Genomic DNA, 18,834 nt, shown 5'->3' on the forward strand with positions numbered 1-18,834 from the left:
TTTCAGCCGAGATTACGTTGGTTAAGTTGGTAATTTATGATTTTAGACTACCGGTTACGGTACTGTAGTTCTAGATCTCGACTTTTCTAAACTCTAGTAGATTCTAGATCTAAAATTAAATAAATTAATTTTAAAAAATCTTAAGACATAGATCTAGATATCTCGATAGATCCCTATATAGAGTTTTAAAAACTATATTAATTGTTCAACATGTTTCGGACGGTCCTTATTATGACTATTATTAGAGTAATTAGACTATTATTATTATTAGGCCCTATTCCTTCAAAACTCAATAGGCCTACATGCTTCATCTACATTCAAAGATCCGAACAAGACACTGGGGATCCCCAAAACATCCCTGCTATAAAAGAAAAACGATATGTATGGAGAGCTACCTGATTAGAAAACCTCTGCACAGTTCATCTCAGATATTGGTCTATTATTGTCATCTTAACCCTCCAACATAATGTTTGCTCTAATTTGTATTATTTGTTTGTTGTTGTTTTTGTAATGCACAATTGTAAAACAATTTCCTCACAGATGATAATAATAGGCCCTAATAATAATAATTATTATTACGAGAACGCAGAAGAAGAAAAATTAACACAATTATAAATGTCCGTTGTGCGTCGCACTTGTTATGATTGACCTGAATGACTTTAAAAAATAAGTTACTGTTGGTGTCATCAAGAAGATTAGGCCAGGCCTATCTTATATCTATTTCTTCCCAAACTCTCACCCTTATAGGAAGTTGGATATATAAGGATAACGGCGGCCTCAGCGGGCAGGCTTCGATCATCGAGACGGCAGTCCAGAACGCATAGATCTAACCACAATTTAACCGCAATTTTCTAGAATTTATAGTTTATGTCCGCAAACCGAAAAGTTGAATTTAATATTAGACACCTGATTGCAAAAGATACTTTATAATGTTGTTTCTTTTACAAAAGTGTTTGTATACTTCGAATCCCCATTAGCCTATACCATTTGACGCATATAGCAAAGTCCAAAGAAAACAGGTGACCGCCCTTTGTAGTAGGTCTAGTTTGGAGGCCTACATAGGCCTAAATGACACACCAGAATTAAAATGAAGGCACAGTGGGCCTACTAAATCTACTCTGTTTCAAATTCACGCCTACAAACCCTCTCCAAATATTTACTCTCATCTCTTCCACTGCGTCAAGTCCTAGACTGTGGACTTTCTTGCTGGGTAGAGAGAAACTCATTTATGGCCTTAAGAAAACGATGCACATGACACCATTTCAACCCCCTCCCCCACCCCAACCGCATTTTTTATTTTGTTGCAGAACTTGACAGTGTCAGTTTGTGTAAGACTTAAATTTTGTGCTTTGCAGCTGAACGAAAGACTATGTTTTGTGCGGTGAAAATTAATCGATATAAAATGTAGGATCCAATACGACTTTCAATCATTTTTTCAGCAGTTTAAATGACGTAGACGTACTGTGCCCTCCAATGTGAAATGTAAACAAGAGAACAACAGATTCGAGTTTGTGTGATGATGTAAGCCTATAGGCTGTTAAGAATCGTCGGTGTTCTCTATATGCAATTTTTAAGAAGGCCTGATAATTAATTCAAAGGAATGGCTTTTATTTGCACAAAACACACAGATGCATACAACATTAACTTTCAACCCTAACTGTAAATACGTACTCCATATCACGCGTAGGCCTACTTGTAATGAGGTATGTAGGCCTGGATCTATCATTTCTTATTTCCGAGTGTTACAATAAAGAATATTAACAATAAATTAGCATAATGATAATAAATCGGGACCGCAAAATGCATTATTATTATTATTATTATTATTATTATTATTTATAAGGACATTTAGATATTAAAATCCGCGTCATCTAGCGTGTCCAAAACATAATGTCCCGATCTATGTGAGTTCTCCTACCTTACAAAAAGTAGGCCTACGCGGCACTTTCGGCATAGAAGGTCACGGAGGTCTCAATTAGGCCTAAGCATCTATTATAAATACCTACACCAAAATCGTATGCATTTATCAGATTTCGACACGGCTTTTAACAATATACTGCTTTATCTATTGATCAACAAACTGAGCTATTTAAATGTCAGCCCCTATAGGGCCTACATATAGGCCTACGCATGGGTTCTAAATACCATAAACTAACGGACCCCAGTTTGTTATAGTCAATATGAAATTATCAGCTCGAGTAATCTATGCACGGAAACCCACGATGGCTGTACAGCTACTTTCGCCGGTACTGTCACTAATGACTTAATAAGAAGCCTCTTGACACAGTTCAGTTAATTTTGTTACCGCTAATGATACTGCCATAGTTGGTCTTATTTCAGGAAATGAAACTCGATATCGAAGTTCAATAAAAGACCTTACAAACCGATGCATTGGCAACTTTTTAGAACAAACTGTCACAAAAAATAGAGAATTCATTAGTGACTTCAAAAGAAAAGAGCAATTAAACATGAACTCTAGATAAAACAAATATAGATCTAGGTCTACCAATACATTAAGTCAACCTATACAGACAGACCTATATCTGGGTGTCATTGACAACAGGCTTTCGTGGGAAGACCCATCTTGAAAACCTAGCAAAGCAAGTCACACAGCGAGTATCTTTCTTATACAAACTGAACAGCTTTAAATTATTAAGATCTTATTAGGTAATTTTTACATTGCGACGATACATCTGCTAAGCTAACATATAGGCTATAATAACTTAATCTGTTGCGTCTCTTGGACAGTCTTATAAAAAAAAGCATTAAAAAAAAAAACACGCTTGCACACCTAGCATATTCGAATGAAATTGTTCAAGAAAGATGTCTCAGCTAAGTCGAATAACCACCACTAGCTACGGCCGTCAAGTCGTCGCAAACCGAGCACTATAAAAAAAAAAACTCGTTTGTTCCTTTTTTTGTGAGACTATCAGCTCTACTCGCTAACTAGGGAACGTAACAATTCACTCAATAAATTTATAAATGTGTTGTGTCTGTTCTCTATCGTAGCACAAATTGAATAAAGATCAATAAACCAGTCTTAGACTTATGTATTATAGGCCTAATTACTATTTATTAATTCAGAACTACTCGATTAAAGCCTTACAAATAAACTAAACCAAACAAGAAAGAAATATGTGTTTTCATTTACACAAATCTTACTGGCCTAAATCTCTTTCACCATTGCACTTAAATCTTCATCGACTAGTATAGGCTATTATTTACTTCTGACACTTCTCTCGGCGAAATTTTGCCTAGAAGCTAAAATAACTTACTTACTAATAACACTACAATAATTAAGTCTCAAGCAGATATGGGGATTAAATGTAGGCCTACAATAAATAGCTTTAACAGTAGATCTTTTTACATTGAAAATAATCAAATAGGCCTACGCTTAGTGACCCAAACGTGGACATTTAGGAATGAGATGAGTAAGCAAATATAGGCCTACATTTTAAATTAGGCTACTAGCTCACTGCTCAACTCAAGACTATGATAAGGCATTGTTTGGGGCCCGCACTATTCATCATGTTCAGGCTCAAAGACCCAAACGTGTTCTATCCAGCTGTATAGGACACACCCTGAGAAAACCAGCTGCCAATGTTGTAAGGCAGGCACTTGATTGGAATCCGCAAGGGAAGAGGAAAGTGGGCAGACCTAAGTAAACACGGAAAGAGGCCAGTCATCAAAGGGGCTGAGAATACTGGAATGACGTGGGAGTAGATGCTTAAAGCTGCTCAGAACACAGCTCGGTGAAGAGGTGTGGTGGCAGCCCTATGCTCCCCTGGGAGTGCACAGAATTAAGTCAGGCTCAAAGACAGTGACAATGCCTTATATAGATCTAGGATACAGTTCACTGTAGTGTCAGCAGGTGCAGTGCTGTCAGTGGCGTAACTAAGGGGGGGGGGGGGATGGGGGGGGAGAATTTTAAAATCCCCCCGGGCCCCCACCTGGGGGGGGCCCCCAAACGGGTGTCCGAAATAAATTTGTAAGTACATAAATTAATATATTTAATTTACAAATAGTGTCAACAGGTGTTTTTTTTTTTCAACATTAATGTATTAGATCTAGGTCTATCAGTACGTTGACTTTGTTGACATTTTAAAAATATTTTTTTCCCACAGAGATCAAAGTTTTTTTAAAGTTAATTTTACGTTTTAAACTTTGTTGCCACGAATAAAACTGCATGATATACAGCGAATTCCAGGTATCTTGTTACCTTTACTAATAATAGATCTAAATGGCGAGTATTTTATGGCTACACTAATTAAACTTGAAGCCAAATTTACAGAATCGAGTATAATAGATCTAAAAGTTATTCTTAACAATGCTAAAATAGTCCATTATTCGGGTTTGGCGTCTATAATTTCAGAATTAAACTTCACACTCGAGTTATTACCCCTCTATTAATCTTTCCTCCATTCAATAGAAACTCCCTTTTTATTTCCATCTAATCCTTTTGCTTTCGCACAAAACATAAACAACAAACTATGACGTAATATCATATAATATTAGCACATCCTTCCTTTTGAAATTATTATCACACCCTTCCTTTTAAAGTTCTTAAGAGTGATATCTACTAGCAGGGCCGGCCCTAGCATTTTGCGGGGCCCTATGAGAAACGGATCGCCTAGTCTGGGTAAGGATAAGCATAATGTCAAAATTATTATTTTTTTGAATTAAAAAATAGGCCTACTTTCGTCTTTGCAATAGATTTTTATCAAATGAAAGCTCGCAATGCCACTTTTATTAATTGGCACACCAAAATGTCAATTTGGTCTATTCTTCAGGAGATCTGAATAAATTCAAAAAAAAGTTCAGGACTTTATCGCATATTTTGCCTTTTCATGAGATTTCCCGGAGGCCCGGGAAAAATCAGGAGGTCGCGAAAACCCTGTTAATTTACTTACGTTATAATGGTTTAATATAATACTTAGAATTAGCGCGGGGCCTATGAAAGCGCGGGGCCCACTGCGACCGCATAGGCTGCAGAGGCCTAAGGCCGGACCTGTCTACTAGGAACTTTAACAATTTGCCCACTTCTGGTTGTCTTGACTGGCACAACAAGTTCTCTAGACGTTGGTCTATAACTGTCTGTTTTGTTTGTTCCAACAGTTTGCAGTTCATTGTCTTCATCGGTATCATAGTACCCAGAGATGTCTTCATCGAAACTCTTATTCAAAAAGCGTTGATTTCTTCTGTATGTTTTTCCATCGTTTGTCTTTATGATGTAAGATCTGGGTGCTGAATGTTTTTTTATGACAACTGCTTTCTGCCAAGTTTGACCTAGACGAACTCTCCGACAGAATAATCTTTAGGTAGTCTTGCTTTTGCATCGTATTTCACTTTGCTTTTCATCTGTCGTTCGTTGAGTAATGTCTTCGCATTTTCAGCTACCGATGGTTTCAATAGTTTGAGATCAGTTGGAATGATTCCCTGAGTCTTCTACTCGTCAGCAGTTGTGATGGTGAATACGCCAGTTCACTTATCGGAGTATTTCTATACTCGAGCATAACGAGATATGGATCTTTCCCACTTTTGTATGCTCTGAATCCTTTTGCTTTCGCACAAAACATAAACAACAACAATGACGTAATACCATATAATATTAGCACATAATCTTCTTCATGCAGTGGAAAATTAAGAATTTTTTGCCTATCTTGAATTCTGGTCAAAGCTCCTGCGACCAATTAAGTTCAGAAGAAACTACAAAATTCTGGACTGCATATACGGGAAGCTGCTAAAGAAATTAGTACCCTTTCATGCTTTCTGCAAAATGATGAGAAACTGACAAAAACCCAATCCATCGAAAAAGCAAAAGAAGGTAGTGAATACTATGGATTCCCTGTAATCAAAACAACCAGAAGAAAGAAAAGACTTGATGGGAAGTTGAGTTCTAATGTAGGACTGTCAATAGAACTGCAATTCAAACGTGTTGCGACAGAAGTGCTGGACAAATTTCATATGGAGATGAAGGGCAGATTCCAAAGGCTGGAAAGAAAAAGGATACCTTTGGGTTTTTTCTTGAACCAAGACACCTGTTAGATGAAGACACGCTTATGTCAAACTGTGTTACTTTTCCTGTTTGTATGATGAAATAAATGGAAAATCGCTTTTTAAATGATGTCATTGATGCACGAGCACTTTTCATCAACAAACCAATACAATCACCAATAGACATATTTAGGTAAAAAGGCTTCATATGGTAATTACGTGTGCTCAAACTTTGCAACCTCCTCCGAATACCGCTAACTCAGGCCACTTCCATTACATCATGTGAGAGATTATTTTCAAAGCTCAAGTTCATCAAAAACTATCTCAGGAGCACAATGACGCAAGAAAGGCTTATCATGGCTTTAATGTCAGTGAAGTCACAAATACTAGAAAGTATCGATGTAGTTGATGTTATAGATGTCTTTGCTGCACAGAATGCATGACGTGAAACGAGAGTTGTCACTTGTGCATTATTTAACTAATAAACAACGGCAATATTCATTAAAAGAGTCTTCATGATTATTTTTTGTTAAGTTTACTGATATACTGAACTAATTTGATTTTGAGCTTATATATATTTGCGTACATTATCTCATGTCATATGTCGAATGTCAAAATGCAAGGGGCCCCCAAAGAGGTCAATCCCCCCGGGCCCCCAAATCCCTAGTTACGCCCCTGAGTGCTGTATTTAGGCTTGAAAAGGCATTAATCTATTTGAGATAAGGGGCTCTTTGAGGGGCGTTTATAGGTCTGTCAGTGCTAAATATTTATTGGGGGCCCTAAGCTATAGCTTGTGTTGCCTATCTGTCAGTGCTAAATATTTCTTGGAGGGCCCTAAGATATAGCTTGTGTTGCCAATCTGTCAGTGCTAAATATTTATTGAGGGCCCTAAGCTATAGCTTGTGTTGCCTAACTGTCAGTGCTAAATATTTCTTTGGGGCCCTAAGCTATAGCTTGTGTTGCCTATCTGTCAGTGCTAAATATTTCTTTGGGGCCCTAAGCTAAAGCTTGTGTTGCCTATCTGTCAGTGCTAAATATTTCTTTGGGGCCCTAAGCTAAAGCTTGTGTTGCCTATCTGTCAGTGCTAAATATTTCTTGGAGGGCCCTAAGCTATAGCTTGTGTTGCCTATCTGTCAGTGCTAAATATTTCTTTGGGGCCCTAAGCTATAGCTTGTGTTGCCTATCTGTCAGTGCTAAATATTTCTTTGGGTCCCTAAGCTATAGCTTGTGTTGCCTATCTGTCAGTGCTAAATATTTCTTTGGGGCCCTAAGCTATAGCTTATGTTGCCTATCTGTCAGTGCTAAATATTTCTTTGGGGCCCTAAGCTAAAGCTTGTGTTGCCTATCTGTCAGTGCTAAATATTTCTTTGGGTCCCTAAGCTATAGCTTGTGTTGCCTATCTGTCAGTGCTAAATATTTCGTTGGGGCCCTAAGCTATAGCTTGTGTTGCCTATCTGTCAGTGCTAAATATTTCTTTGGGGCCCTAAGCTAAAGCTTGTGTTGCCTATCTGTCAGTGCTAAATATTTCTTTGGGGCCCTAAGCTATAGCTTGTGTTGCCTATCTGTCAGTGCTAAATATTTCTTTGGGGCCCTAAGCTAAAGCTTGTGTTGCCTATCTGTCAGTGCTAAATATTTCTTTGGGGCCCTAAGCTAAAGCTTGTGTTGCCTATCTGTCAGTGCTAAATATTTCTTGGAGGGCCCTAAGCTATAGCTTGTGTTGCCTATCTGTCAGTGCTAAATATTTCTTTGGGGCCCTAAGCTATAGCTTGTGTTGCCTATCTGTCAGTGCTAAATATTTCTTTGGGTCCCTAAGCTATAGCTTGTGTTGCCTATCTGTCAGTGCTAAATATTTCTTTGGGGCCCTAAGCTAAAGCTTGTGTTGCCTATCTGTCAGTGCTAAATATTTATTGAGGGCCCTAAGCTATAGCCTGTGTTGCCTATCTGTCAGTGCTAAATATTTATTGGGGGCCCTAAGCTATAGCTTGTGTTGCCTATCTGTCAGTGCTAAATATTTTATTGGGGCCCTAAGCTATAGCTTGTGTTGCCTATCTGTCAGTGCTAAATATTTCTTTGGGGCCCTAAGCTATAGCTTGTGTTGCCTATCTGTCAGTGCTAAATATTTTATAGGGGGGCCCTAAGCTATAGCTTGTGTTGCCTATATGTAAATCGTGTCCTGGTCAGGTGAAAAAAAGTAAACACAATAGAAAAATAAGATTGTATATAAAATAATCAAACCTGTTTTAGTTCTGTCAGAGTAGCCGAGCCTGGTTTCCGTGGTTCGTCCCAAGCAAACACAACTTTATCAGGCTTAACTTCATCGAGCTTCGGCCAACAGATCTTTCTTGGTTTCGATGCTTTATTCTCTGCGTCCGTTCGCTCCGAAAGACTGAATTCGTTAGCTTTCTGTCGATTTAGTGAATTTTTGGCGCTTTGGTTTCGTTCTTTGGAGTCACTTTTAGTGACAGCATTCGCATTGACATTTTCATGCAGTGGCAAGCTGGCGCTTTGATTTGGATCAACATTCATTTCAACTAATTTGTTCTTAAGAAGCAGCATCCTCTCGTTTTGAAGTCGTAAAAGATCACTCGCGAGATCCTTGAGAATATCGAAGTCGTTAAAATATTTGGGAGGAACCTGCCCAGAGGCGTCAACTTGGGTAGCAGAGCGTTGCGTTTTGTAATGGTTAACAAGTCCCTCATCGCATAGAAAGATGGACGGGTCCAGCTTACCACGGGACGTGAAGTTGGTTTTGCCAGTGTCTGAAACAGTGTCTTGACAAAAACGTGACCCGCCCATGACGCTGCACTTCTCCAAATCACGTTTTCTTGACCTACATCCTATCTACGTTATTACTAAAAAAAATACAGCTAGAATACCTGAAAATAGCATTAGAACAGAAAATGCTTACAGGTATTAGGCTAAGACATTTCTACACGAAACTTCTCATTCATGTCCCAAGTCATTTGTGCTGTTTGTTTAACGAAAAATGCAGGCACACCTCAAAGGCATCGTTTGAAAAACAACGGAACTTGTTGGCAAAACGATGCCAAGTTCATGGATGCCGCCATCTTTACCAAAAGTTTGAGCGCGTTCACTGTTCACATTTTTCTTCAGTGCTATTAGGTGTGAAAAGATAGGCCAAGGTCACAAAGCCTTTGTGCGTGTGTGTGTGTGTGTGCGCTCGCAAAAGGTTTCTTTATGAAAGAACGTGTTATTTATCTACAAGGGTTATCAGACGTCCTTCAAAAGGACTTGTCCTCCTTTTGGGGATTATGTCCTCTATCCGGCATACATGGTTCCTCGTTTGTTTTTTTTCTTCCCTTAATTAATTATGTTCCTAATTTTTTTCTGCTTTTCTCCCTCAATACTATCTAAAATGTTGACATCGATATAGTTAGGCATAGGCCTGGCCCGTTACATCACACTGGGAAGCCAGACTACACATGGTTTTCTGACAGCTGATTCTTAGCACCACACAGAAACACGCTAACTGGGCTACTTAAGACCTCATCCCGATTGATCGCTAGAAAGGATTTTATCCAGCGAGCAGGCGTGGACCGGGACTCATCCCTAGTCCTGTCTAAAGGTTCCGAAAGATACAAGGATAAGGGCACATATTCCTCGTTCCCTGTGCTAGGACAAATTCGTACAAGTGCTCTTTCTTCCCTGGTGCTATAAGAGCATTGAATGGGTTGCCTGAGCTAGCCAGGAAAACCAGTGACTTAGCAGAATTAAGGTCATTGGTTAATATGCATGACTAGATGCATTACGCGTAGGGCGTAATCTTCTTCTTCTTTTTTTTTTTTTTTTGAATTAACGTCTATATTATATAAGATAAGATACGATCACAGATCACAAGAGGTTGGTAAAACGATGCTAAGTTAATCTTTACCAAAACTTTTAGCGCGTTCACTATTTACATTTTTCTTCAGTGCTATTAGGGTGTGAAAGGAAAGGCCAGGAACACAAAACCTTTGTGTATGTGTGTGTGTGCGTACCGTATAGGCCAACGTGGTCGTTTTTGGACCTGCTCGCTATAAGCAGCCGAAGGCAGCGCTAACCACGGGAATTTTCCTCATATTCCTATATTGTAACCTGGGTTACCAAGACAACGTAAAAGAGTGCTTTAGATTTAAACCGTCATACACTAATGCAGAAGTCTCCTGGGCGGGAAGAAAACGTAGGCTATTTACGCCGTCATAGCCCACACATCCACACACAACGCAAGACACGAACAATGACAACTAGACTGCAGAAGAAAGAAACGAAACAATTCAAAGGGTATACTTATGCTTTTATTAATATTTTTTTTTTGAAAGAGGGAAATGTATTTGACATACCCGAGTGAATCTATCTTTGTAAAACTTGTACACCCTTAGGGGATTGCAATCAAAACATTTTAAAATATGAAAAAAAATAATTTTTAAATTGATTTTAAAAAGTCCGGCTGACAATCAAGTCATAATATATTCATAACATTCATACATATAGATTTGACACTACCTGACAAATCATTCAAATGGTGAAAATGCATATTTAGAGAAAATAAAACAAAAAAGATTGATAATCATCTGTAACAGTCTAAGCCCATCTTTTTTTTTAAAATATGACTAACTATTTTTTTGTTTAAAATTTTTTTTTTTTAAAGATTCATAGTAAAATTGTGACTTTTTTTTTTCAAAAGATGCCCACACCACACCCCACAAAAATATACAACAATTGAACAAAAGACAATAATCTCAAGATTTTAAATAACAAAAATAATAATACATAAACATCATTTTTTTTAAAGTTTGAGTTACCATAAAATAAATACAAGCATTTTAATTTGTTACTTGAGTATTTTGTTTTTAAAAAGTTCATCAAAGTGTAGGCCTATTAATAATGCTCACTAAAAGATCTATTTATTTTAAACATTAAAAAACTTACCAGTAAAAAGATGATTAATTCTTTAAAATTTCTTTTAATATAAATTAATTATTTGATGATTTTACACATTTTTATTCTGTGATGCTTAATAAAAAGCCAATAAACAAACGAAATAATATCAGCTTGTGAAAGTTGTACACATGAGGTGATTGGAAAAAAATGTTGATTTTTTTTTTTATTCAATGTAAACATTCTTACTGGAATCAAGTGTCTATTTCAAAACAATTAGCAAAAGCCCAGTTAAAGTGATAAGTCCAACATAAAGGCTTTATTAGATTTCAGATCTTAGATATAAATATATCTCATATTTCAACCATCTCCTTTAAAAGATAATCAACATTTTATAAAAAAAAAAATTGAAACATCAAGTGATGATCAATACATTCACATAAAAAAATCAACAACTAACATACATTTGATAAAATCATATTTAGAATTAAAAAATCTCTAATATATTCATGTATACTTCTGAACTCCTTTATAATATAAAGTCTGTTAGTAAAATAAAATAAATAGAAACATATTTTTAAAATTACAACTCAATTTCACTTTTGTTTAAGGTCTGTTTTTTTTTAAGTTTTAGACATTCAGACACGTAATCATCTACTTTTTTAAAGTAACTTCTATATTATATAAGATAAGATTCCTTTATAAATGAAGACTATTATGTCCTAACCTAGCCTCCTGTAGGATGGCAGTAGGCTACATTGAAACTTGGGACCATCATGTCATCTCGTAATACAGTATATTACATTATACACAAACTGACAGTTTACTTTTTTTTTTTTTTACATGTAGACCTATATGTATGAAAATACAAATTTCTTACTTTAATTGTTTTTTTTAAACATGGAGGCTTTGAGAACACTATAAGTAGTTGTTGTACCTATTATGACAAAGTGTACTTAATTTTTTTTAATAGTCACTTCATAAACACAAAAACTTATATATATATTTTCATATTTACACACATATGTGACAGAAGACAGCAGTTGTATGATCTTCACCTTTCACAATATTCAGTAATATATACTATACATTAAAATCTTGTTTTAAAAACATTACATAAAAAACATTTGTGTATTTAAAACAAAACTGTTTACTTTCTGAAGATGAAAAGCAGTTGTTGCCCCTATTTCTGAGCTATATAATCTACTACTAGGACAATGATAAAAATAAATATATGAAATCTATTGTTTCTAAATGTCATTGAAATCTAGTAAAAAAAAAAAAAAAGTACAGTTGTCATGTATTTTTCAAATGAATAATAATATTTGTCACAATATGATTTAAACAACTAATATATTTTTCTGAAAATAATGTGAAAAACTTTGAAAGACAAATTAGGCAGTGGATATTGGGCATTATGGGAATGTTGAATCACTGCTGTACCACATTTCTAAATGACTGATGATAACAATGACCTCATTCGCTATTATTAAATATTGTATGGCAAGTACAATGTGATTGTTTAGCAGTACTGCATACAGCTATTAGACCTAAATCTCAAGCAATACATACAACTTTTAGACACAACTGTCAAGTAGAGACCTCAGCATCAAAATCCAATATTTTTACAAGTTTTTTATAAACTTAAGTCCTGAAACTATAATTAATAGCGTCTCTAATGTAATCCTAAATTCCTATCCTAATCCTTACACCAATCAAATGTATAGACATCATCCAAATGGCAGACAATCTGAGGCATTATATGTAACAGTAAAACCATGGCTCAGAAGAAAAAAGTGTATAAGGTATCCACATTGCATAAATTATTATTCAAATTCAGCATTAAATATGTATCAGCATTATAACATTAATTAATTAATCAGTGGGAAGCGTGGTCGAGAGGCTAAGTGCGCTTGAACTTGGCTTGGCTACCTATGAAGGGGGCTTGAGGTGCCTGAAGGCAGCATGGAAAAACATTCTCCTAGATACCCCCTACCCCCCACTGGTCCACAACTGAGATTAGACCAAAGCGCTCTGAGCATGCTATACGTATGAAAGTAGCGCTATATAAAAGCCATAATTTTTATTAGAAGGTACAGGCTTTTCAATAAAAAACAGTGGAGTTAAAAAAAAAGTGTAGGGAATCACCCCATTCAATGAACCAACATGGAAAAACAAACATGGAAAAACAAAGTTTTGTTTCAGTAACATTCATAAATTTAAATATATGTTGGCTACAATGAAATGCTTTTATTTTAAATCAACGTAAATAAAACTACAGTAAAAAAAAAATTGTTTAAAAATGACTAAAGAATTCAGTGTATAAGACATTGGTTAATTGTAACAGAAAATGAAATATCAAAGCTAGGGGCAGCTTAAGAATACACAGCTATATGCAAGCAACCCACAGCTTGAATGACATGCATGTAGGGTACTATTGATCTGATAAAGAATGAGAAGACCATCCATGGTAAACTTACATTCAATGGTCTGCTGATGTTGAGAAAATTAAGAAGCTTGACCATTATGCTTGACAACTACATCCTCAAATAACCATTTGTTAAATAATTTTTTGCCAAAACATATGAATCTCTACATTAAAAACATACATATAGAAGAAGTTTTTTTTTTTAAATTTTGAAACATTTTAAATTGTCAGTAATGTTTCTTTTACTTTTTTAAAATAGAATTCCAAGCTTCATACCAAGATTTTTCTCTTTATTTTAACAACAAATCTGATTAAAGAGTTTTTGGTGAGAAAAATTATTTAAAGTACAAGTAAAATGAAAAAAAATGTTCATTTAAAAATTCACAATGTCTTTATGTACAAGTCAAATGTATAGCAAGAAATGGCATTAAAAAAAACAACAACAACAGAACAATATTTTAAAGTTTGTACTGGTATTGGAATTTTATAAAAAGTGAAAATGGCACAGTAAAACATGGTACAGAAGTTGACAAAACTAATATCTAGTTAGAAAAGAGGAAATAATTAGATTCATTGATGCTGATTTTTTTTCCACTGATTTCAAATTTGCCAAGTTTTAGCATTTTGAAATTTGTTTGCACTGGTTATTTTAAATTACAAACGTATTTTTAATGAAAAAGGAATAATAACTTTATAACTTTTTTTTCTATTTTACTTTTTTAAATGATATGTTGGAAAATTTATATCACTTAATATAAGAAATGACTAAATAGCTCATTTTGTCCCAACTTTTGACTCATTTCATTTGATCACAAACAACTTTAAAAATGCAGACACTTTAGTCTAATGCTTATTGTAGCTAAATGTCTAGAAAGGCCGTTCTAAAAATACTACCAAAATATTATTGCACAATTAAAATAGAATCATATTACTCATTACAATATCAAAAGTTATGATTTAAAAATTAAAAACAAGAATTTCTAAGGTGTATAATTCATTTCAACTTAACATTTTCTACTTTAATTTGAAGACAACCAAAACATATTTAAAACTTTTAGAAATTAACCTTTTCGTTTCATATTTAAATAAATAAATAAATATTTTGCTAACAATAACGATGAAAAATATTCATTTTCAATCTGTATAAACAGTATATAAGGATGTGGATGATAGGTATGATCACAAATCCGATGAGAATGACAAAGCCAATGGTTGGACCAGGATTATTCCAATTTAAGATCTCATACATGACATGGCTATGATCATCAACCCAGTAAAAGACAGAAAAAAATACATAAATAACACCATATATTAATGGATAAATAACATGCAACAGTCTAATAGGAATGGCTATGACAGCATGCTCTATAAGTATTAGAACACTGTTGATCAGATGAAGCTGAATATTGCTGTTTGTCATTTGGCCCAAATTTGAACCTGGTACAAGTATAGCCCAAAAAACAAGACTCACCATAATTGCTCCCACACTAGCTGCATTTAATAGTATCCAGACTATTGCATAATACCAAGGTACTGGCGATCTGAAAAAAACAACAACAATGATTGAGTTGATATTTTAATTTATGTGTTAGTCACAACATGAACATTTTCTATGGACACTGGAGGAAGACATTTTATTTTCAAAATGACTTTTGCTGCTTTTGTATAACATGTCTTTCATGCTCCTACAGCTTGCTCCCTGCTCTCTGGTCCATGATGTTTGTGGAAATGTGGAAAGGAGGAGGATTCTGAAAACATGTTTTCTTGTTGCCTTTAGATACTTTACTTAGCAACACAAAAATTCAGTTTGAGTCATGTCTTAAATAATTATGTCTTGGTCTACTTCAGGATTGAAACTGAAGCTTCCGCACGGGTAATAATCCTATGGTGTATACATTCATCTCATGTCCAGCTCAAGAACAGCTAACGTGACAATGCAGAAATGATACCATCTCCAAATGTAAGATAGTTACCTGTTATGGAGTGTGTGTGTGTTTGTGCTTCTATGGTCATGGTGGTTAGCGATTGTTTGTGAATGATGCAACATTGTTGGCATTTTTTTCATTTGGTCTTAGTTAAGACAGACGACTCCAGAATGTTAGAGTGAAAGGTTGTGTTGTTGTAATGAGTTTGATTTTGTTAAAAAAATATTTTTACTTAAGTCTACTACAATTATTTCATTTTATCACAAGTTGATTTTGTCTATATTATAAATAAAGTTATATTTTTTATTGTTCAAAAGGAAGTTATTCAGCTTATTTGAAGTTTTAATAATTAAGATTTGTTATGCTTACAATGCTTTAGTTGTCTACCAGCAGTTTGGTGCTGCAAGTAAACAACCAGTAACAACATTGACCTAATGATTTGATGTGCATACCCGGTATCAAATAAATGACTGTGAAATGAAATGGAATATGGGTGGGATATCACTGTTTCAACATTGGCCTTAACTCTTTCCCTCCTAATTGACGATAGCATCATTGATTTAAACTCATTAAATTAAATTAATGTTTGATTTTATAAACTTTACTTTGTCTTAAATAAAAAGAGCCTGCATTCCCTTTAAACTCTACACCATAAATAAAACAATTTCTGATAATAAACGAAAACATTATTGAAGCTTAATCATAACAGGGTAGGGAAATACTACTGAGCCAAATGAAGAATTCCGTCCAAACATGGAAAATAATTGCGGAGAGAAAGAGTTAATGAATAAAGAGAGCACTAAACTATAGACTCATATAGATGGGTCTCATTAATTTAATAATAAATGATTTAGTATATAATATAAAATTACAAATAGGCCTAATTGAAGCCAGACATATTATGTTGCATTTTACTTCTTAATTAAAAGATTCTCCCCTTAGCAACTTCTCTTATGAGTAAAGAGGCCAATATTCTCGACACACTTCAATGGTCACAAGTTCCAAGACTTTTCTATCAGAGATAAATCGACCTCTGCATCGCTAGGGGGAAATTTTAAGACTTGGCATAAATCTGTAAGTGTTGGGCTGCCCAAACGTCAACACTAGCTTATCTTCCATACTGAATGGATCCAATGGAATGGAGTCGCAATGTGGTGGCTGCAGGAGTTATCAGAGAGCAGTGGTCTTAGCACTCTCCCTCTGCCAGCGATATCTCCTTTAAGTTTACATCAACATTGCTTTGCAACTATAATGGAAAACACTTAAGAGAAACTTAAACAATCATTATTACATATTTGTATTTACCAGGACAGACATTCAAGGACAAGTACAATTCAGTATGCTCCAAAAATGTGTATTTATATTTATTGTGAATACATAATAGTTGAATTTGAAAAAAAAAGGGCAACCTTGTATAAGTGGTAACTGCAGAAACTTCTCCATCAGATGGAACTTCCTCATAACCATTGGCAGACATTTCACTAAACAACTGCCAATGTTCTGAACTTTGCTGTCGTCTGAACAAATTCCTGGGAGACCTCCATCTTGCTAAATACACAATGATAGTTAACACTGCATAGTAAGTAAAATACAAAGTCAGAAGAATGTAGGTCCAGTTGGTAAGAAAAGCTCCCCATGACTGAAAAGAAATAGTTTGACAAAAGTTAATTAGTTTAATTAACATTAATTTTTATTTTATTTTATTGCAACGAAGAACCAAAGCAATAAGAAACTATGGATTTTTTGTAGGTGTTTTTATGTACAATTTATTTAAATAAAATAAAAGGTAAAAATTTTTAAAAAGTTCCTAGTCTGTGTGATAACAACCTTGGAAACAAAACAAATTTCCACATTAGCTGTTTAAACAAATATCAACTGCTTTTTAAATTATTTTATTTTTTCAAGCCCTTATAAACCTGTGAGATGAATTTTTATTATTTATTTTTTTACTGCTTGACTTCTTCACATTATAAATTTGGTTTGCTATGCACAATATATTTTTCCTGTAGTTAAATCTCTAAGCCTATATTTTATTGCCTCTCTGTAAAATAAACTTACCAAGGAACCTAGAAAACCTCCTGATGAATCATTAGCCGTAAGACTCAACCAGACTATGACATATATGGCAATTACAATTCGATAGATTAAAAATATAGAACCAGGTAGTCGCCACTGTGGAAAAAAAAACACACATTATATGTAGATAAGACGTACTGGTTATAAGAAATGAGCCAATCTGGCAAAAAAGCTTTGTTTCGCAATTAATTATATATAAATAGGGATGAGCCAATATTAAATACCAGTATACCAAATTTTAAATATCAATCTCACTGGTTAATATATTACTATCAAAATTTAAGTAATAAAATGGAAAATTTATGAAGTCTATAAATAACACAAAAATCCTTAATTTATCTTGAATTCCATGGCACTTCCAAGTATGTGTTTTCCCCACCCCACCTTGCAGAAATGACTTCAATTTCTTTAGGGATATCAATATCAATTATATTCAATTTTGGTGCTCATCAAGCCAAAATAAACATTTACATAATACACAAGCAACAGTTTTGGGTTTGTTTGTTTTTTAGTAAAATTTGTTTGATTACAATTAAATTATGACAGCAGTTTGTTTTTTTAAATCTTAGGCATCACTGACTGAAGTCAAACATGAGGACTTCCTAGTAAATAGTTTATGCTTATAAAATAATGTTTCACAATTTTCTTTATTAAAAGGTGAAAAATCTTAATAATCAAACAATGAGAAACAATGGAAGGAACACAAAGAAAGGGTCGTCCAAAGCAGGATAGTTGGACAATGAGAATGGTATGGCCTCTCTTGATATCCTGATGAGAACAGCTGGTGACTGGGAAAAGTGGATGGATTTTGTTACACAAATTGTCACAGCACCCCTACTATGAATGCATAGTTAGTTATTCAAGTTTCTCTTCTAAATTATAGATGTTCTCAATAATCTCTGAAGCTTGAAAAGGTTAACAGTGTGATAAATAGTAGCAAATGATTATAATATAAAGGTAATAATTTCTTTGTAATGAAAAAAACATCTATAGAAATTATGTACATTTTGTGTTTATTTATTTGTAATTTTTTTTTTGGAGATTAGGAGAAAAGAAAAAGCAATGTTTTCAAAATTAGCACTTAAATGGTAATTTTGGGCTTTTTTTTTTTTATTTAAAAAAAAAAGATTATTACCTGAAATGTACAAAATCTTCCTATATGAACATCTTGAAATCCAAAGTTTTTAACTCGAAATTCTTTTCGAAGACTCAGAACCATTATGACTCTCTTTTTAAGATAATCTTTGTAAGAAAAAATCTGTAGAAAAACATTTATAAGCTAATATTAATATTTTCCATAATGTACAGTCTACAAATATACATTCAAACTAATATGTTGTTGTTTTTTTACTTCCACAATAATATGAAGTAATTTTTCATCAATGAGGTTAGTACACACAGCTCTAATGTGATATAGACATGAGAATAAATTTATAAGCTTACTTAGGTAATGCTTAAGGTAATACAAAAGAGCTATCATACTTGTCAGCTTACTGACAGAAGCACACTTAAGTACACACTTTGTTCATATTT

At 34.3% G+C, this 18,834-nt stretch overlaps 2 protein-coding genes and 1 long non-coding RNA gene across 11 annotated transcripts in view; 1 reads left to right on the forward strand and 2 right to left on the reverse strand.

The window, feature by feature from the left end:
• The window catches only part of LOC106055000 (tubulin tyrosine ligase 3-like), a 37,942-nt gene extending 28,854 nt beyond the window's left edge, over positions 1-9,088 (reverse strand). For all 8 annotated transcript variants that reach the window (XM_056025431.1, XM_056025433.1, XM_056025430.1 and 5 more), the window contains exon 1: positions 8,230-9,088. In XM_056025431.1, coding sequence (XP_055881406.1) covers positions 8,230-8,790 — 561 coding nt within the window. In that variant the 5' untranslated portion in view covers positions 8,791-9,088. The remainder of the gene's footprint in view (positions 1-8,229) is intronic.
• LOC129925653 (uncharacterized) lies at positions 6-18,443 on the forward strand. 2 transcript variants are annotated; one of them, XR_008777345.1, is made up of 3 exons: positions 6-29; positions 15,149-15,260; positions 17,959-18,443. It is a non-coding gene; the product is annotated as an uncharacterized LOC129925653 (long non-coding RNA). The 2 variants fall into 2 exon arrangements; XR_008777346.1 differs by lacking the exon at positions 6-29 and adding an exon at positions 9,807-10,275.
• LOC106055002 (protein rolling stone-like) lies at positions 10,272-18,553 on the reverse strand. The gene is made up of 4 exons (XM_056025445.1): positions 18,437-18,553; positions 17,284-17,397; positions 16,635-16,864; positions 10,272-14,841 (listed from the first exon to the last, which is right to left on the reverse strand). The coding sequence occupies exons 1-4, from the start codon at positions 18,518-18,520 to the stop codon at positions 14,406-14,408; spliced, it is 864 nt and encodes a 287-aa protein (XP_055881420.1). The 5' UTR covers positions 18,521-18,553; the 3' UTR covers positions 10,272-14,405.
• Positions 18,554-18,834: the final 281 nt, after the last annotated feature.

This window comes from Biomphalaria glabrata, chromosome 4 (genome assembly GCF_947242115.1).
Source record: "Biomphalaria glabrata chromosome 4, xgBioGlab47.1, whole genome shotgun sequence".
Lineage (NCBI taxonomy): Eukaryota > Metazoa > Mollusca > Gastropoda > Planorbidae > Biomphalaria > Biomphalaria glabrata.